This window comes from Corvus kubaryi, unplaced genomic scaffold, assembly GCF_017639235.1.
Source record: "Corvus kubaryi isolate FWS band 111438036 unplaced genomic scaffold, C.kubaryi_AGA036_p1.0 37387, whole genome shotgun sequence".
Lineage (NCBI taxonomy): Eukaryota > Metazoa > Chordata > Aves > Passeriformes > Corvidae > Corvus > Corvus kubaryi.
The window spans coordinates 11761578-11777539 of NW_024581129.1; the positions used below are offsets into that span (position 1 = coordinate 11761578).

The 15962-nt window shown below is 39.1% G+C and overlaps 1 protein-coding gene across 25 annotated transcripts in view; it reads right to left on the minus strand.

Annotated features, from left to right (window-relative positions):
- The window catches only part of RBFOX1 (RNA binding fox-1 homolog 1), a 1110759-nt gene that overhangs the window by 230256 nt on the left and 864541 nt on the right, over window positions 1–15962 (minus strand). For 2 of the 25 annotated variants that reach the window (XM_042037804.1, XM_042037793.1), the window contains exons 2-3: window positions 12494–12648; window positions 9492–9712 (exon numbers count right to left, since the gene is read on the minus strand). The exons of 21 other annotated variants lie outside the window; for them this stretch is intronic. In XM_042037804.1, coding sequence (XP_041893738.1) covers window positions 9492–9578 — 87 coding nt within the window. In that variant the 5' untranslated portion in view covers window positions 9579–9712; window positions 12494–12648. Of the gene's footprint in view, window positions 1–9491; window positions 9713–12493; window positions 12649–15962 lie in introns of those variants that run through there. 2 more of the 25 variants (XM_042037795.1, XM_042037797.1) reach the window with 2 other exon arrangements.

The following is a 15962-nucleotide window of genomic DNA, read 5'->3' on the forward strand; positions in this document are numbered from 1 at the left end:
TAATAACTGAAAATATTTTCATTTTAATCACATATTGAAATGTAGTTGTAGAGGTTTACTTTCTCTCTGTACCTCCATTGTTAGCAAGATGAAAATTCATTTAAAAAATTTATTCATATAGCATTTTTCAGTACAATTCCAAGTCAAAGAGAAAGAAAACCTAACAAAAGTGAGCTTATTCCATTAAAAACAGGCTTTTCTGTATTTCTTAATTTCTTAACAAAAAAATTTTCTGTATTTCTTAATTAAAAAAATCCCTAAAAGCTTTTTGCATAAGCAAGATTGAATAAATCAGAGAAAAAAACAAAAACTAAACAGGTGATCAAGCACTAAACCAAATCTCACAAAACATAACATCAACACAAATCCTGTACACTTAAAATACGTGTCCAACACTTAGAGAATAAGGGACCATTTTGCATAGAGGGTAAACACCTTCAAACTTGCTTGCACATATCTGAAGCAGGTCCCACCACACAGACCCTGTTCAGCATCCAGCTGAGCTGAGTCCCCTGAGCTGCACTGACAGAGCAAAGTTATCACCAGAGAGTAGCAAAGGACTTCTCAGGTTTGCTAATTCAGTCAAGTCAGCATCACACTGAGGCTAGGAGGGAAAGAAACAATGATTCATTCTGTATTATCATCTCCAGGATCATTCACAAATGCAGGAAGATGTGCTTTCCCTCACCTATAGTCACCTTTTATTTCTCAACTAAATGTCATCTTGCTTTTAACCAACTACAGGGCTACAGCTTTTAAAAATCCTGACTGTCGTTGTCTAAACCTGTTCTTACTATTCTCTTTGGAATAATCACCCTTGTTTAAGTTCTGATTTAACATAATTCTAAGGTTTTGTCTAGAATGGAAGTAAAATGTTTGGAAATTTCCTTTTTTCTCTTTCTTGGTTTCAAGTGTCAATATGATTTGTTCTCAAAGTGTTTGAAACATGCTCCTATTCAGTACCACTGTCAGTGCAAATAAAGACAGCTGATGTGTACCTGCACAGCTGCTGGTAATTTACAGAGAAACCCTTGTATTTGCATTTTGGCAGCACTCTCTTGCCTGGGTTGGATGTTTTGAAGCTTACATGTCTAAAGATGTCTGGAGATGCATTTTACTGAATCTGCTATACATTAAAATGGTACAGAGAAAGCAAACTGTCACAGACATTTATCATAGTAAACCAATATATAAACAACCTGCCATTTTCTCCTCCATGACTTTTAAATGCTACTAATTAACAAATAGGAAAGCACTACATGCTTTGGAATAATATGGGGCAAAATGTGGACAGAGACATAACAAAAGTGTACTTCCAGCTCTCGAAGATGAAAAAGCCTTGGGGTAATAAGCATTACATCATATTTACTCCCTCAGAATTAAAAAAAAAAAAAACCAATATAAAATCAGCATAGTTCAGATCAGTTCGCTGCTTTGAGTACTTTTAGCTGTAGTTGCTTTTACAGAAGGAGACTTCTCAAACTCTGAATAACTTTCCTTGATGAATAACATTGCTTGAAATGCACCATGTTTCACTTAGTTCAAGGCCTCATAAAATGAGAACATGAACCATTCTGACTCGTGAATATACAGGCAAGAGACTTCTACTTTCCTCTCAGCTTGGTTGGCAACAAAACCATATGTAGATTTAAAAAAGAAATTCCATTCTTTACTAATTAATTAAACCGATCAGAATTGGAGGACTAAGTCATTCTCCAAGCTCTCTAGCTCATGTATCTGTCCCCCAGAGAAAGAAGAGGAACCAAGAAATCAGAATTTACCCTAATCCAAAATAATCTGAGTCTTGTGAAACACAAGTAGAAAGTCTGACAAAGAAAATTTACCTGGTTCAATTCCCAATTATCTATTTACAGTGTTCATGATCTGTCACTACACTAAAAAAAACACCAAAATTTTCCAAATTATCTGTGATATCTGACTGTCAAATATTTGCCAGGTGTGGTTCCACCACCCTAAGGTAGTAATAGAGCAGTTAAATGCAATTCCCAATTAGTTCAGGTGAAAGTACTTATATTTGAAACAATTACGTCCTTACCATATTTTTTGCACAACCTGATCTACTGAAATAGACATTTCATATGTTTTTACAACACCCTCCTTGAAACCAGGTCTGAGCAAACAGTTACCAGCACACCTCAGTTAAAAAAAGCAAGCAAGCAAACAGGCCAAAAGATGTATTTGAACTGGGTTTCTAGCATTAGCATCTAGAACATAAGATAACTCATCCGAGGGTAAATACGTGAAATATTCAAGCAAACTCCATTAAAATGATTGTTCTATATTTAGATGTACAAGCATATTTTTATATCAGTTGTGAATCATTCTAGTGAAAGCAAAAGAACTTCAAAGTTGTATCTCCTATCATAATCTGGCCATCAGAAGTTTTATTACTGATGATTATGCATGAGTCAGAAGAGAGAAAAAAATCAGCTGAAATTCCAGATCCTTGGAAACAGCACTATCAGCTTGATGGCTCCTAGCTGGAGGAGCCAAATTAAACAATCTGCTTTTACAGAGAATCCAAATCTTAAAAGCTTTGTCTTATTTAGGGGACAAAAAAATAAATAGAACTTACCCTAACGAAAACTATTCCATCTCTAGAAATTTGAGTTTGTAGGAAAAAAAAATAAATATGTAGGAGAAAAAAAACCCACTTTCTTGTATTCCACTTGAAAACCCTTGCAGTCAGAAAGGCGCAGATTTACCCAGTTTTTGCCATACTAAAACACTCTATTGGGGTGTATTTTCCAACACATGAGCTAGTGACCGTAACTATAGATCATCATGTCTAAAATTCACTAATACTGATGTTACATGCAAAAATGGAAAAGGAAAAAATTCTGCCTGTTGAGTGTCAGATGAAATCTGGCAGATGAAAAACGCCCTAACTATAACACAGCATTGACTGAGTTGACAGGATAAGGGTGAAAAAGGTAATGCAGTGTTGCCTTAGTCATTGGAATTATGTCACCCATTGATTTCGGGAAGAACGGCCAGTGAGAAAAAATTATGCAGATGGGAGGGCAGAATAACAACTTGTCTCTTAGCTGAACTAAAAGCATTTAGATAAGCTATTCTTCTTATGACAAATTGTCTTTTTGGTCAATGGGGAAGACATTCTATGTCATTACCCTCCCTCTTGTCCCTGTGGGTTCACTCACCAGGTATCTGATGAGATCCGCACTTATTAGCACGAAATAAAGGCAAGTTAAAAGAAAATAAACTCTTGCAACAGCAATAACCAAATACTTTCAAGCTGTCTGCAGCCTCTTGAGCAGCTGGCAGGTTTCACTAACAATGCTTATTGGCTACACTGCTTGTTCCGTGGATTAAAAGGAAAAGCAATTTAATCCAAAGTTGTATGGAGAAGATCATCTCGAGTGCCATCAAAACGCACATACAGGACAACGAAGCCATCAGGCTCAGCCACCCCAGGTTTAAAAAGGCAGGTCCTGCTTCACTGACCTGATCTCCTCCTAAGGCAACCTGCTTAATGGATGAGGGAAAGGCACTGGATGTGCCTACCCGACATCATTTCCCACAGAACTGTCCTGGAAACTGGCTGCTCACGGCTTGGATGGGTGCAGTGCTCTCTGTGTGAGAACTGGGTGATGGCCAGGCCCAGAGTGGGCGTTGGAATCGCCTCCAGCTGGGGCAGGTCACCAGCGGGGATTCCCCAGGGCTCAGTACTGGGACAAGCTCTGTTTAGTATCTTTATCCATGATCTCGACAAAGGGATTCAATGTCCCCTCAGTAAGTTTGTGGATGACACTAAGGACCTGCTGGAGGGCAGGAAGGCTCTGCAGAGGGCCCTGACCAGGCTGGATGGCTGGGCCAAGAGCAGTGGCCAGCGGAGCAAGAGGCCCAAGTCCTCTTTGGCTACCAAGGCCAGGTGCTGCCCTTTGGCCACCAGAAGCCCCTGCAGCTGCAGGCTGGGGCAGAGTGGCTGCAAAGGGGACCCAGCAGGAAAGGCCCTGGGGTGCTGAACATGATCCAGTGTGTGGCCATGACATCTGGCTTCTATCAGCCACAGTGTGGCCAGCAGGACCAGGGCAGTGACTGACCCTCTGTGCTGGGCACTACTCAGGCCACACCTCAAATCCTGGGGTCACTTTTGGGCCCTGCATGACAAGAAGGACATTGAGGGGCTGGAGCACGTCCAGGCAAGGGAACAGAGCCGGGGAAGGGGCTGGAGCCCCAGAAGCAGCAGGGGCTCAGCCTGGAGAACAGGAGGCTCAGGGGGGGACCTTCTCATTCTCTACTGACAGGAGGTTGTAGCCAGGTGGGGGTCGGGCTCTGCTCCCAAGCAACAGAACAAGAGGAAATGGCTTCAAGTTGTACCAGGGGAGATTTAAATTGGATGTTAGAGAGGGGTTGTCAAGCACTGGAACAGGCTGCCCAGGGAAATGGCTGAATCATCATCCCCGGAGGTATCTAAAAAGGGTAAATTAAAAATTAAGCATAGATGTGGCACTTAAGGCCATGTTTAATGTTGCACTTGGCAATGCTGGGTTAACAGTCAGACTTGATAATCCTAAAAGGTCTTTTCCAAGAAACAGTTCTATGATTCCATGATTTCCAGACATTTAAACATTGCTTACAAAAATTTTCAGTTATCAAAATAATACGGACTATATACATCACTAACACCACATGTTACATGTGCTAAAAGCACTTTTGATACAAAAGGGAGAAAAAGTTTGCAACTCTCAGACTGAGAGGAGAAATGTTAGATGTGCTCTCTCAAAACCGAGACAAGATGAAAAGTGATTGCAATAGTAAAACATATTCATCCTCCACTCACAAAGCACTGGGAGTACAGTACTAGTAACAGGAGAGACAGAACTACACAATCAAGCCAGAATAAATCTGTATTTAAGCTAAATCGTCTACTTACTGCATTTCAAATAGGCAATTCAGCCAATGTAAACAAAAATGACACTCTGCTTTCCACCAGATCATAATCTAAAACCAACAGAAACAACCATACACCACTTCAGGCAACACTGGAAGAAGTAAAACCTCTCCTCATTACTATTTCAAATGTATTATTCAAATCGAACCTACCAAGTCACAAAAGCCTTTTTCATGTAAGGTGGCACAACAAATCCATAACATTCCCCAAGACTGGATTGCTGGAACACAAGTGTGATTTTGCAGGTATCTTAACACTCTAACACCTACAAGTACTCAGAATGTACCCACTGCTAGCACTTCCCAACACGGCACTAAAACAAGGATTTTCCAGATGGGTAAAGTGATGGCACCGTGATGAAGTCTGCACCACAACTTTTCACAGCATATTCTAGGCAATTCTCTCAGCCCTAAAATAAAATGGAACAGTCTCCAGATTATGAGTTTTTCAGTTGTCAGTCAAACACACTGGTTAACCAGTTATGGAAAATCAGATGCACAGGGGGAAAAAAAAAAAATCTAAGCTTAGGAATTATGTACTTAAAAGTACAGTAATTCCCAATATATTGAAATAGTTAATCACCAGCCTATTTTCTTCTCCAACCACTACAATCCTTTACCACTACATAAATAAATAAGCAAATAAAATCAGAAAATAAAAGCTTTTAGCTTAGTTATCTGAATTCTTTAACAATGAACACAAGCTTAAACCCTCCGAACTCTTAGAATTTTTCTGGTCACTATGTTAAAATAAAAGCGTATTTAAAAAAAATACAGACCATATTCATAAATAATCCCATCTTTATAATCTTATATATACAAGTTCCACATTCTCTGTTAAATAGAACTGTCTGTCCTAGAGCTTTCCAGTAGTTTACTGAAAAATCTAAGCAATTTCAACTTTAATAACTTCTATAATAATGCCTATGAGCTCCTCTTTCTCTGCTAAATGGAAATGAAGCTACCTAACCCAGCCACATAATAAAAAATGTAGCATCCATTATTAAAATGTCATATATTGCATGTGTGTTTTCAAAATATTTTATTGTAAATTTAGCATTCCAAATAACCAGAGCAACTACAAACATTTGATATATCCGAAACACTCAGAGCCATGAAGGATGGAGCTAATATGACCTCTCCAATATTATTTAACAAAACATACTATTCTCTGACTTGTGAGAGAGTGCAGCCTTAGAAACCACTTTGTAACTTAACGATAACTGGAGCTTGGTTTGGCATTTATTCTAAGAACTTGTAAGATGGTACAGGAGCACACAGCCACTCGTCCATGCTCCACACCCCGGCCAAGGCAGATGGACCTTCGCCATCCGACACCTCCTGACTCCTCTGCTTATCCGGACATAAGGGCTCCCCCTTGGGAATCAAATGACTCAACTGGGATGGGGACCAAGGGCAGGATAAGCAATCTCTTACTGGATTGACACTTTATCCTAGATGGCATTTTTTTTATTTCCCTTGCCAGGAGAAGCAGCAGGACAGTTTTGTGGGACTTGCTGCCCTCAGCACACGCAGTGGCTGCACTGCAGTCCCTGCCTGGGTCCTCGTGGCAGTGGAGCTGTGACAGCCCGTGAAGCTACCAGTGGGTCTTTTGTGCCAAGGCAGAAAATCTCTCCCAACCCACAGGAGTCATGAAACTATTTACGTATTATTTGTACTTGCATGGGATTTTTTTTTCCCCCCTCAAATAGTTTTACCCAGGAGAAGGAAGGAAGAGGGAAAGATATTTTCTCATTTTAAAATGTGCTACTAAGTCATAGGCCACCATTCTAATAAGTTTAAGGTATATTTCCTTACTGGAAAATAAGTTTTCATGTATATTTAACATAATTTGATACACTTTAACATCTCTGTAACCCAGGACCTTCTGTCTCTCCAAGAACACAAGCACTTCACTTTCCATCATCTCACTCAAACTCATCATCTCAGTAAAAGGAATACAAATCTCCTTAATAGAACACATGCAATTAGGAAAATGTGCATGGCTGCTTGTATAAGGCGTGTCCAGAGAGGTACCCACAGTACCACCCTTTTTCTGTTTGTCTCAGGTTTCACACATTCCACTGCTCCAACAAGAGGGTGTGACAGAAGCAAGCAGAGGATGCACAGCAGGGTTTACTGATGAATTTAGGAGAGGCTGGAGCAGTGGACTGCATATACACAGCATTAAGTAAAATAACACACAGCACTTGAAGGTGCAGGACCTCTGAAGACAAACTTTGCTCCACAGAGATCTCTCTTGCTCAACCATGCACAAACCACAAAAAAGCCTCCCAAAATAGTCCCCCAAATCTCTAGGCAATACTCTACACACTGCTTTCATACGCAATCTTAGAATAAACCCAGTTGGAAATCATGAGGAATCCCTGATCAAAGGTACATCTGTTTTCTGTAGAAATCCATGTAAATAAATAAATTGGCATCTTATAAGACTATAAAATGTTAAAATTGCTTCATATTCAAAAATAGTTCAGGGTTGTGGTTCTGGACCTGCAACCCAGAAAAAAGCATTTATATAATCAGTTTATCAAGGCATATTTTTGAAGAAAATTTCCATTAAAGTTCTGAATGTTATGTAATTACTGCTTAGAAGAGGATGATACAAATATTCCTATCAAATGTCCTTTGCATTATTTATTTTGGATACTTAGATTTACTCCAAGAGAAAAACAATAAGCATTCTGGTGTCATAAGCTGACCAGAGATACTGTAAATGCAGGCAAAATCTTGGGGGACAAATTGGTCAGAGCAGTTAATGCTGTAATTCACTCTTTAGGACAAGAACTCAAATGCGTGCTTTGTTTCCAAAATGCCATTTTCAGGTTTGACAACAGTCTCTTGAAAAGACAAGAGACTAGAGAAGTATTCATACAAAGAACACTTTTCAACTGCCTCTGTACTACATATTTTGGGGTTTTTTTCAGCAGTTCTTATTGCTTGACTGTTTTAGATCTATGCTAAAGGAGTAACACAGGCCTGGATCTATCTTTCTAAGGAAAGAATGAAGAGGAAAAAGATTGAAATAAGGCATCCCAAATTTTCAAAGGGCCCTTTCTTCTAATCTGTCTGCTTGGATAATGTGTCCAGAGTGGCATTTTATAATGACAGCAACTTTCCAACAAATCAATAGTTATTTAATTCCCAACAAGCTCTCGAGTCCATTAAACCTGATTACATTCACCCATTTCAGTTGGGTGCAGTTATTTTTCCTACACCGGCACTTAATCTATAACAGGAACTTATGAGAACTTTCAAAAGCAATTTCAACATCAATCAGCATAGACTGAAAGGCACGATTTGCTTGTAATTATTTATTGGACAGGATGGCAGAGGGTCTGAGTGAGCTCCAGCGTCCGACCTTCACCCCCAAATTCTAATGGATATGAAGGCCTGCCTGATGTGTCTCACTGCATAAAAAGCAGCCTTAGCTTGTGTGTTCCACAAGACACAGTTTCCCAATACCTGATAATGGCCACTGTGCAATGCTATATTTCTATTTTAGACAGATGTGTCTGATATTAAGCTTAAAGTGAAGAACACAACCCACAGTCTTCTATTACTGAAGGGACCTATATGGAAAACCACCTGTTTCATGCTGTGATTGCCCCTCTGTGTCAGCAAAGCATCAGAGAAAAGGAGCACAATGAAAATTTCCCTCACTAGCACAGCACAGAAATGCCCTAACACACGTGGGTGTCTTGACCCTGTTAATGCACAATATCTAACTACTGCCACTCAGATGGTACAATTTTATCAGTGTTTAGAAATGTTATTTGACTTTTCCTAATGTCTTCTAATATTGTAAACAACAGGATACTTATTGCTTAATTAGCATCTGCACGATCTATCAAAAATCCCAAGTCTAACAGTAGAAACTGCAGTAGCACCACTTTTTTGATAAAAATAAAATAAAAGCAAAAGCAAACACAACAACAACAATCTAGTAATTGCCAGCTGACTCCTAAATATACAGAACTCCTGCCCTGCAGCAAGATCTTACGCTTTGAGGGCTCAAAGGAATTAATAGGATGTGTATAAATATTCTTTGCAGGTGATATATTTCTAGACACACAAAACCACAACCCCTTTTTCATTCCGTGTGACGAGTAACATTTGAATTAATGCATATTTAACACTATTCCTATCTGCTGTGCTAAAACACTTAACCTAAACACATCATGGTAAGTTACTTTGTCTTCTGACCTGCCGTGGGAATGCTGACTCCCTCAGAAACCTAGAATGGATAGCAAATCCTCTGCCCTGTGGTCAACCTCATGAAGCAAAGGCATGAATGTTAAACAGCAGACAAATCAATACAAGCAAATATAGCTCAACTACACCATTTATTCAGCCATGAGAGATGTCAATACACAGATTAGGGTGATCCATCTTTTTGATTTCCTACTGTCTTCTCACTGACTACATGAGAGCTTTTGCCTGTATTAAAAGTGTTTGCTTTCTCAACCATAAAAATTCCAATTATTGCTCTAAGTGCACTAGAGTTAAGTTGCTTGTTGGAAGCGGCCTTGCATTACCTGAACAAGTCCAGCGAAGTATGGTGCTGCCGGCAGAATCATTGGCACTCCATAGGGATGTAGCAAAACTCCTTGAGACGACAACATGGTTTAAGTGATAGTATTACTCCCACTAAAGCTAAACACATCAATTGAAAGTTAGGGGAAAATCTATATACCAACTTCTTCCAAACTCAGAGCTAGAACCAAATAACTTCTGTCAGGGGCAAAGCCCACATCAGCTGTAAAAAAAAGAAAAAAATTGACGTCAGCAACACTTAATGTTAAAATTTTCTTCAGAGACAACAGATAGAGACAACAGCTGCAAACCTAACTCTACCCAAAAAGGAAGGTGCTATTTTGGGACCAGCTTAAGTAACATGACTAGCCAACTACTCTTTATCAGTTCAGATTTTTAAGTACTATACACATAGAGATCAAATTCTGTACAGATCTACTGATTAGAAATAATTTTCCTATCGGTTCTGGCATATACATGACAACAGTTACTATTAGAAGCCATTTTCAAAATAATCAGGGTATCATGATTGCAGAATTAGACATTTGCCTGTATTTATAAGCTGTTAAACAATGTTCATGTGAGCGAGCGTTTACACTTAAGTCTGTTATTCTGGGTACATACTCTTTTGATTCATTATATTTTTCTTGTTTGTTTTGAATATGGGAGCTAACTAATGCAAGCTAACTACTTCTATTAGTGTAAATTGTATTTTAATGGTTTTTCTAACCTTTCACAACATCTATGTTGTTAAATTGATCATAACTATTTTAAAAGAACACATTTCCCCATTAGAATGTTACAACTCCGTTCTCCAAATCAACTTACACTACTGATGTAAGAGACAAAAGAGTGAAATTTAGGCTGGTTTCCTCCCTAAATCAAAACAGATTTGATTTCAAATGTACTACTTACAAGACATTCCCTTCCACAGTTCATTTTTACTTTAGACAAAACCAGCTTAGTCATTAACACCTGCTTTATGTGCTATGTATCTTCTATTGCAGATGTAACTAATGACAAGAATTACAATTGAGCAAGACTTTTTTATTTCAATAAAGAATTAGTTAGGTACTTACAACTGCATGTTACAAGTGAAATAAAAAAAATCTCCTACAGTCTTCGAATAACCAGGGTGCTTCACACCACTAATTTCAGCTACTTGATTTTGTTGCATAATTACTTTTCCAGATAACTAATTGCAGACAAGATTTGATGTGATACTCAATTATTTAATGTCACATTTTGACCATCGCGGAAGGTTTTCAGTAATTGATTCTCGTGTATCACGGCTGCCATGCTGCAGGATTTAGAAATCTCCCTCAGCAGCTGCCCGCTGGCCCTCCCCACTGCCAGCCTTACCCCACTGCTAACTTTAGATGTGGAATTGTGACCCTCGGTGAAGCTCCCTGGAGAAGCTGCCAATGAGGCCAGCAATTGCCACATGATGAAGTGATGTTTACCCCACTCCATCTCCTGTTTCAGAACCGCTTCACTTTTCTGTTGGGGACGATGTTGTTCTCACTGGTTATCTGACTATGCTTAGCTATAAATCCCATTTCTTGGTCTTTTCTTATTAAGGAAGAGAAACTCTGCAGTTTAATTATTAAGCAGGCTAACACATCATGGATTTTTCAAAAGAGTATCATAAATTACAATTCAAAATCAGTCACTAACTTTCACAGAGAAAGATATAGACAAAAAGTATATATGAGAAAGCAAGTTGCAGTCACAACTCACAAATACTTAATTTCTAAAAAAAAAAAAAAAAAAAATTCATTTTAACTATTGCCTATTTGCTTCATCTAGCAGAGTAAGCTGCATTTGAAAAGAAAGTAGATTTCTTTCACCCAGGAATGGAGATTATAAAATGGATTCTGCAAGCTTTACTCAAATGACTCCAGTGGGACAACTGACATAAATACAGACTGTTAAATTGCTCTGTAAAATACCTGCCAGGTTTTTTGTTTCAGCATGTATGCATTTGATAAGACATTAGAAAACCTGAGGAGGAAGATTTGTACAGGGAAGCGCAGGCTCAAGGGAAGCTTTTCTGTGATCTATTTTAGGACAGATTTTTTTAACATTTTCTTTAATTATTTTGGCACAAGGCAACCTGCTGATGAAATTTCTTGATGACACAAAGTTGGAAGGTACTGTCAAGACTGAAAAGGATAAGGATATTACATAGAAAGAACTGCTAAATCTTATGGGCTTCATTAATAGAAATAGGATGGAATTCAATAATACAAAATGCAAGATCATGCTCCTCCTAATAAACTTCAGAGCTAAACTCAGGAGAAAGAAATACAGGGTCTCATTGCATCTGTTTAAAGAATTTGAGATGCTAGTGAGATGCAAATAGGAAAAGGAAAATTAGCACTATTTCTTAGTTTTAATTCTCAATTAATGTCTTGATTTCTTAGAGGTACTTCCAACAGAACACAGTTCTCTTCATCCACATTAAATCAAAAAAGAAAAAAAGGTCAAATTCAAATACAAACATTGTAGAGAAATTCCTTTTGGTGTTCAGGGGAATGGAACAACTATGTTGCAACAGGAACCTAAATTTGATTTGTTTATCCCAGCAAAGCAATCTGTGAATAGGGAAGAAAACAGTAGGAGGAAGAGACTGTCTAAGCTAAGGACAATCCTGACACTCTAAAAATCAAGAAAAACCTAGTTATGAATAAATTTAGGCTGAACATACTTTTTCAAGTTCGGGGGTTTTTCTGAAGTATTTTGGTCTTGTCTAGTGAGGGTCTAGAACAGCCTTCCAAATCCACAGTAACAAAAAAAGGGTGGCTCATAACAGTCAATTATATAATGCAAATAGTAGTGGTAGTGTGAACTCAGCAACTTCCAGGAGGACCCTTCCAGTCCTTTGCAAGCAGTATAATTATTCCAGAATAACAAACACATCAAATATCTAAGCAGCATTGCCATTTTCTACATTGCAGATAGTAATATACAAAAACAAACTTTGAAAATAAACCAGTTTTACCTGTTTTAACGAAAGGACGCTTTGCTTGCCTCACTATAGCAACATGCTTCTAAATGTCTAGGTGTGGGGCACTCCAAATCCAAGCTCTGACTTGGTGGCTGGGCTCTGTGATGATGTCCCATGCGTGCACCAGCTACCTAAGTTCGCACAAACCTCTGTGAATCAAAACCACAGAAGCACAACAGAGCTTTACTCGCGTCTCCGCCCCGTGCCAAGCTCGGAACTTATGCCAATGGCTCTGCATCAGCTCCACCACTTTAGACCAACACATCTGTTCTCCCTCCCAGCCACACAAAAAGGAAATTTGACTTGATTTTTACAGCTCACTCTTAGTTAGTATCAATGGTCACTCTGGCTCTGCAAGAGTATGTTGAATAACTGAAATTTGACCACAAAGAGTACTGAGGACTGAGAGAATGAGCCAGAAGAGTATTAATTAAGCTGAGAGCTCTGTTTCACTTTAGCAGGACCTTTAGCATGATTAAGGTCAAGCATGGACCTAAACACTTTTGGGAGGACAAAACCAGAAGGGTTGGGACATGCACATCAAGCATCTCCCTGATGTCACTGGTGGTGATAGCACCCACTTCCTGCCTGCTGTAGGGCTCCTCCTCCCTGCAAAAAATTAACTGTGCCTGTGGGTGGAAAAGGGGAGATCATCTATTTTAAACAACTATACAGCTTTCGTTGCCATTACATTCTAGAAAATCGTAATGCTGTTAGGAAAAAGAATTACACGCTAAGCCATTCTCAGTGTGCTCATGGAGGGTAGGTTACTTTCAGCTGTTCCCAAACCCTAGGGTTTTTTTTCATTAAAATTTTTCATGGATTTTCCAAAACTGAAAATTGATTTTAGCAATGAGAGAGGAAGAAAGAACAAGAAAAACACATGAACACTAGCTTTATATGTAAAGTGCACATACACAAATAAAATGCACAATCTTATTTGTTTCGATGATGCAGAATTTTGCTAAAAGGCAGGTTTTTTGCTAAAAGGCTGATTTTAAAGGTGAAGAGCGTAGGTTAAGCAAGCTGAGGTAGTAGTACTAGGTCACAAAATTCTTAAGTATTTCAGGCCCAGCAATCTAATACCACAATCTCAGGTTTTAGCACAGAACTAAAGCTACTGACAGGAGCGCTCTAACAGCAGTTTCACTGAAGACTTGCTAAAAAGTCATTTAAATAGGAAGGAAATGGAGACTGCTGTATCCGTGCATCCGTACTGTACAGCAATCAAGCTAGAAATCTGCCTGAAAACCAAACACGTTCAGGCAGAGCAAGAAAATGAAAATGGTGCAAGAAAGACCAGAGGTTTGCTCCCACCTGCATATAAGATGTAAGTGGTACATTAGACAATGACTAAAATATGTCCCCAGGCAAAAACACATGGCTAAATTTTGCTGTGGTACTTTCCTGGGGCCACAATGCCTGGAAAAGGCAGATCCCTGCAATGCAGTCATCAGCCAATCAATGATGTATGCTCTAATCAGATTCTGACAGAAGTAATCTATTTAGACCATCTTTCTGCCAAATAATTAACTCTTCTTAATGCCTACATCTACAAAATACCACAAACAATACTTCTTCCAAATGCTGCACAACACCAATGAAGTTCAAATAATTTCTATTTCCTTCCTACACTAGCCTAACTTTCCCAGCTCTCAGATCATAAAAAATTCAGATACTACTTTGGCACCCTCTCCATAGCTTATGCTATGTCATATTTGATTCTTTTAAGTTCAAGTCTCCCATTTTTGGCCACCTTTCCTATTCTCCAAATGATCTCTGTTTTCTCTTTAAGGTTTCTCAATGGTTTTCTGGTAAAGGAAAACCCCAAAACTGAAAGGATAAATTAGTTTCCGAGTCTCCTGATCATTTCCCTCATCCACAGCAACTTTAGATTACTGTTTCTAAAAAAGGATTACCAGACACCAGCACCACACATGCTTTGAAAGAGAAGGTGATCTGGCATTAATGGAAATACTGATAGGCAGAAAAAGCTGTCCATCTTCCACCACCCTCCCCAGCACAGCTGCTGACACTTTTATAACTGCTGCACTTGTCTTCCAGACTATTTCCACCTTTCTGCAAAAGTCATTTAGGGCCAAAGGCCCTTCAAGTGCACCAGAAGCACCATCCAGAGCTGCCCCCTGTCCTCAGCTGCTCACTGTTCTGCTCTCCTCCACATGAAGTACGTGTAGGAGCTGCTCATGCCAGGTACCCATTCCCCAGCCAGCTCCTCTCACACGTAACAGCAGAGCCAAAACACAGCATGGATATTTTACTGACTTCTAAATGAAAATGTCACTTACACAAATCAAAAGTGTCTGCTGGTTTCATACTGATAGCTAACATGGCAGATGTTGTCAGGGTTGTTTGAGTTTATTAAGCATCTCAGTTCATACCAGAGAACAGGGCAAGGATATAGAAACTGTTTAAACCTGGGAGAAACCACCTTTTTCAAGCGCATGGGATACAGCACATTTAGAATTAACACATTTTTCTTCTGAACTTAAAGTTTTCATTTAAAAATTACATTAGCATCTAACAATTACATTAGCTCTTAGGAGCACGTTAGAAACTAGCAGCAGGTCAAGATGAAGCCAGCTAATTCTTCAGTCAAAAAACAACAATGCTTCAGTTCCACTGAAGTTCAAATTTTAGCCTTTTTCTTCTAAATATACAATGATAGTAAGTTTGGGGATTTCAAAGATAAATAAAGATAAATAATTACAGTCCTGCCACATACAAGAGCTTCAGACAAGCTGGGAGAAGTCGGGAAACATATTTGAGAAACTATTTGCAGCCCTAGAGAGATTAAGGCTTTTGCCCTGTAGGCCGATTGCCCTTGCAACATTTGAAGTGCTATATTTCAGTAAATCTTGGTTTCTGAGTACACAGCCCATCCTTTCTCTCTGGTTTCAACTTTCTTTCTTATTGTCAGTGCTGTGTACTGAGTCATGGGCTGCTTTAGTACCTCACTGGCTAAAGAATGGTCTGTTTACCTTCCATTTCTTTTGGAATGCTCCCACGAAGATCACTTCTTTCTCTACCTGCATTGCCCCAAAAAACGTCCTTTTACTACCTTTATCCTGTACTTATCATCCCCCTCAAAGGCTCACCTCAGCCTATTCCTACCCAATCTATTACTGTCAACAACTCAAAGATGAATATTCTCTGTGTCTTGCCTTGAATACTGTGCTCCTGCACCTCCTAACCAAACTCCAAATGGCATCGGTGCTTTCTCCTGAAGTTGTCTGCTACCAGGTAAGTCTCTATAAACATCTACAAACATTCTCTTTCAGCCCATAAAACCTCCTCTTGCCAGAATGCCACACAAAAACATTGACTGGGGGATGAACTGACTGTCCAGCGGCATGGTGACCAATATTCCTGTTCCTCTGCAGGTCAACTATACATTTGTATCCATCTCTGACTGTAAATTCCTTTGAAGAGAATTGCATCTGGT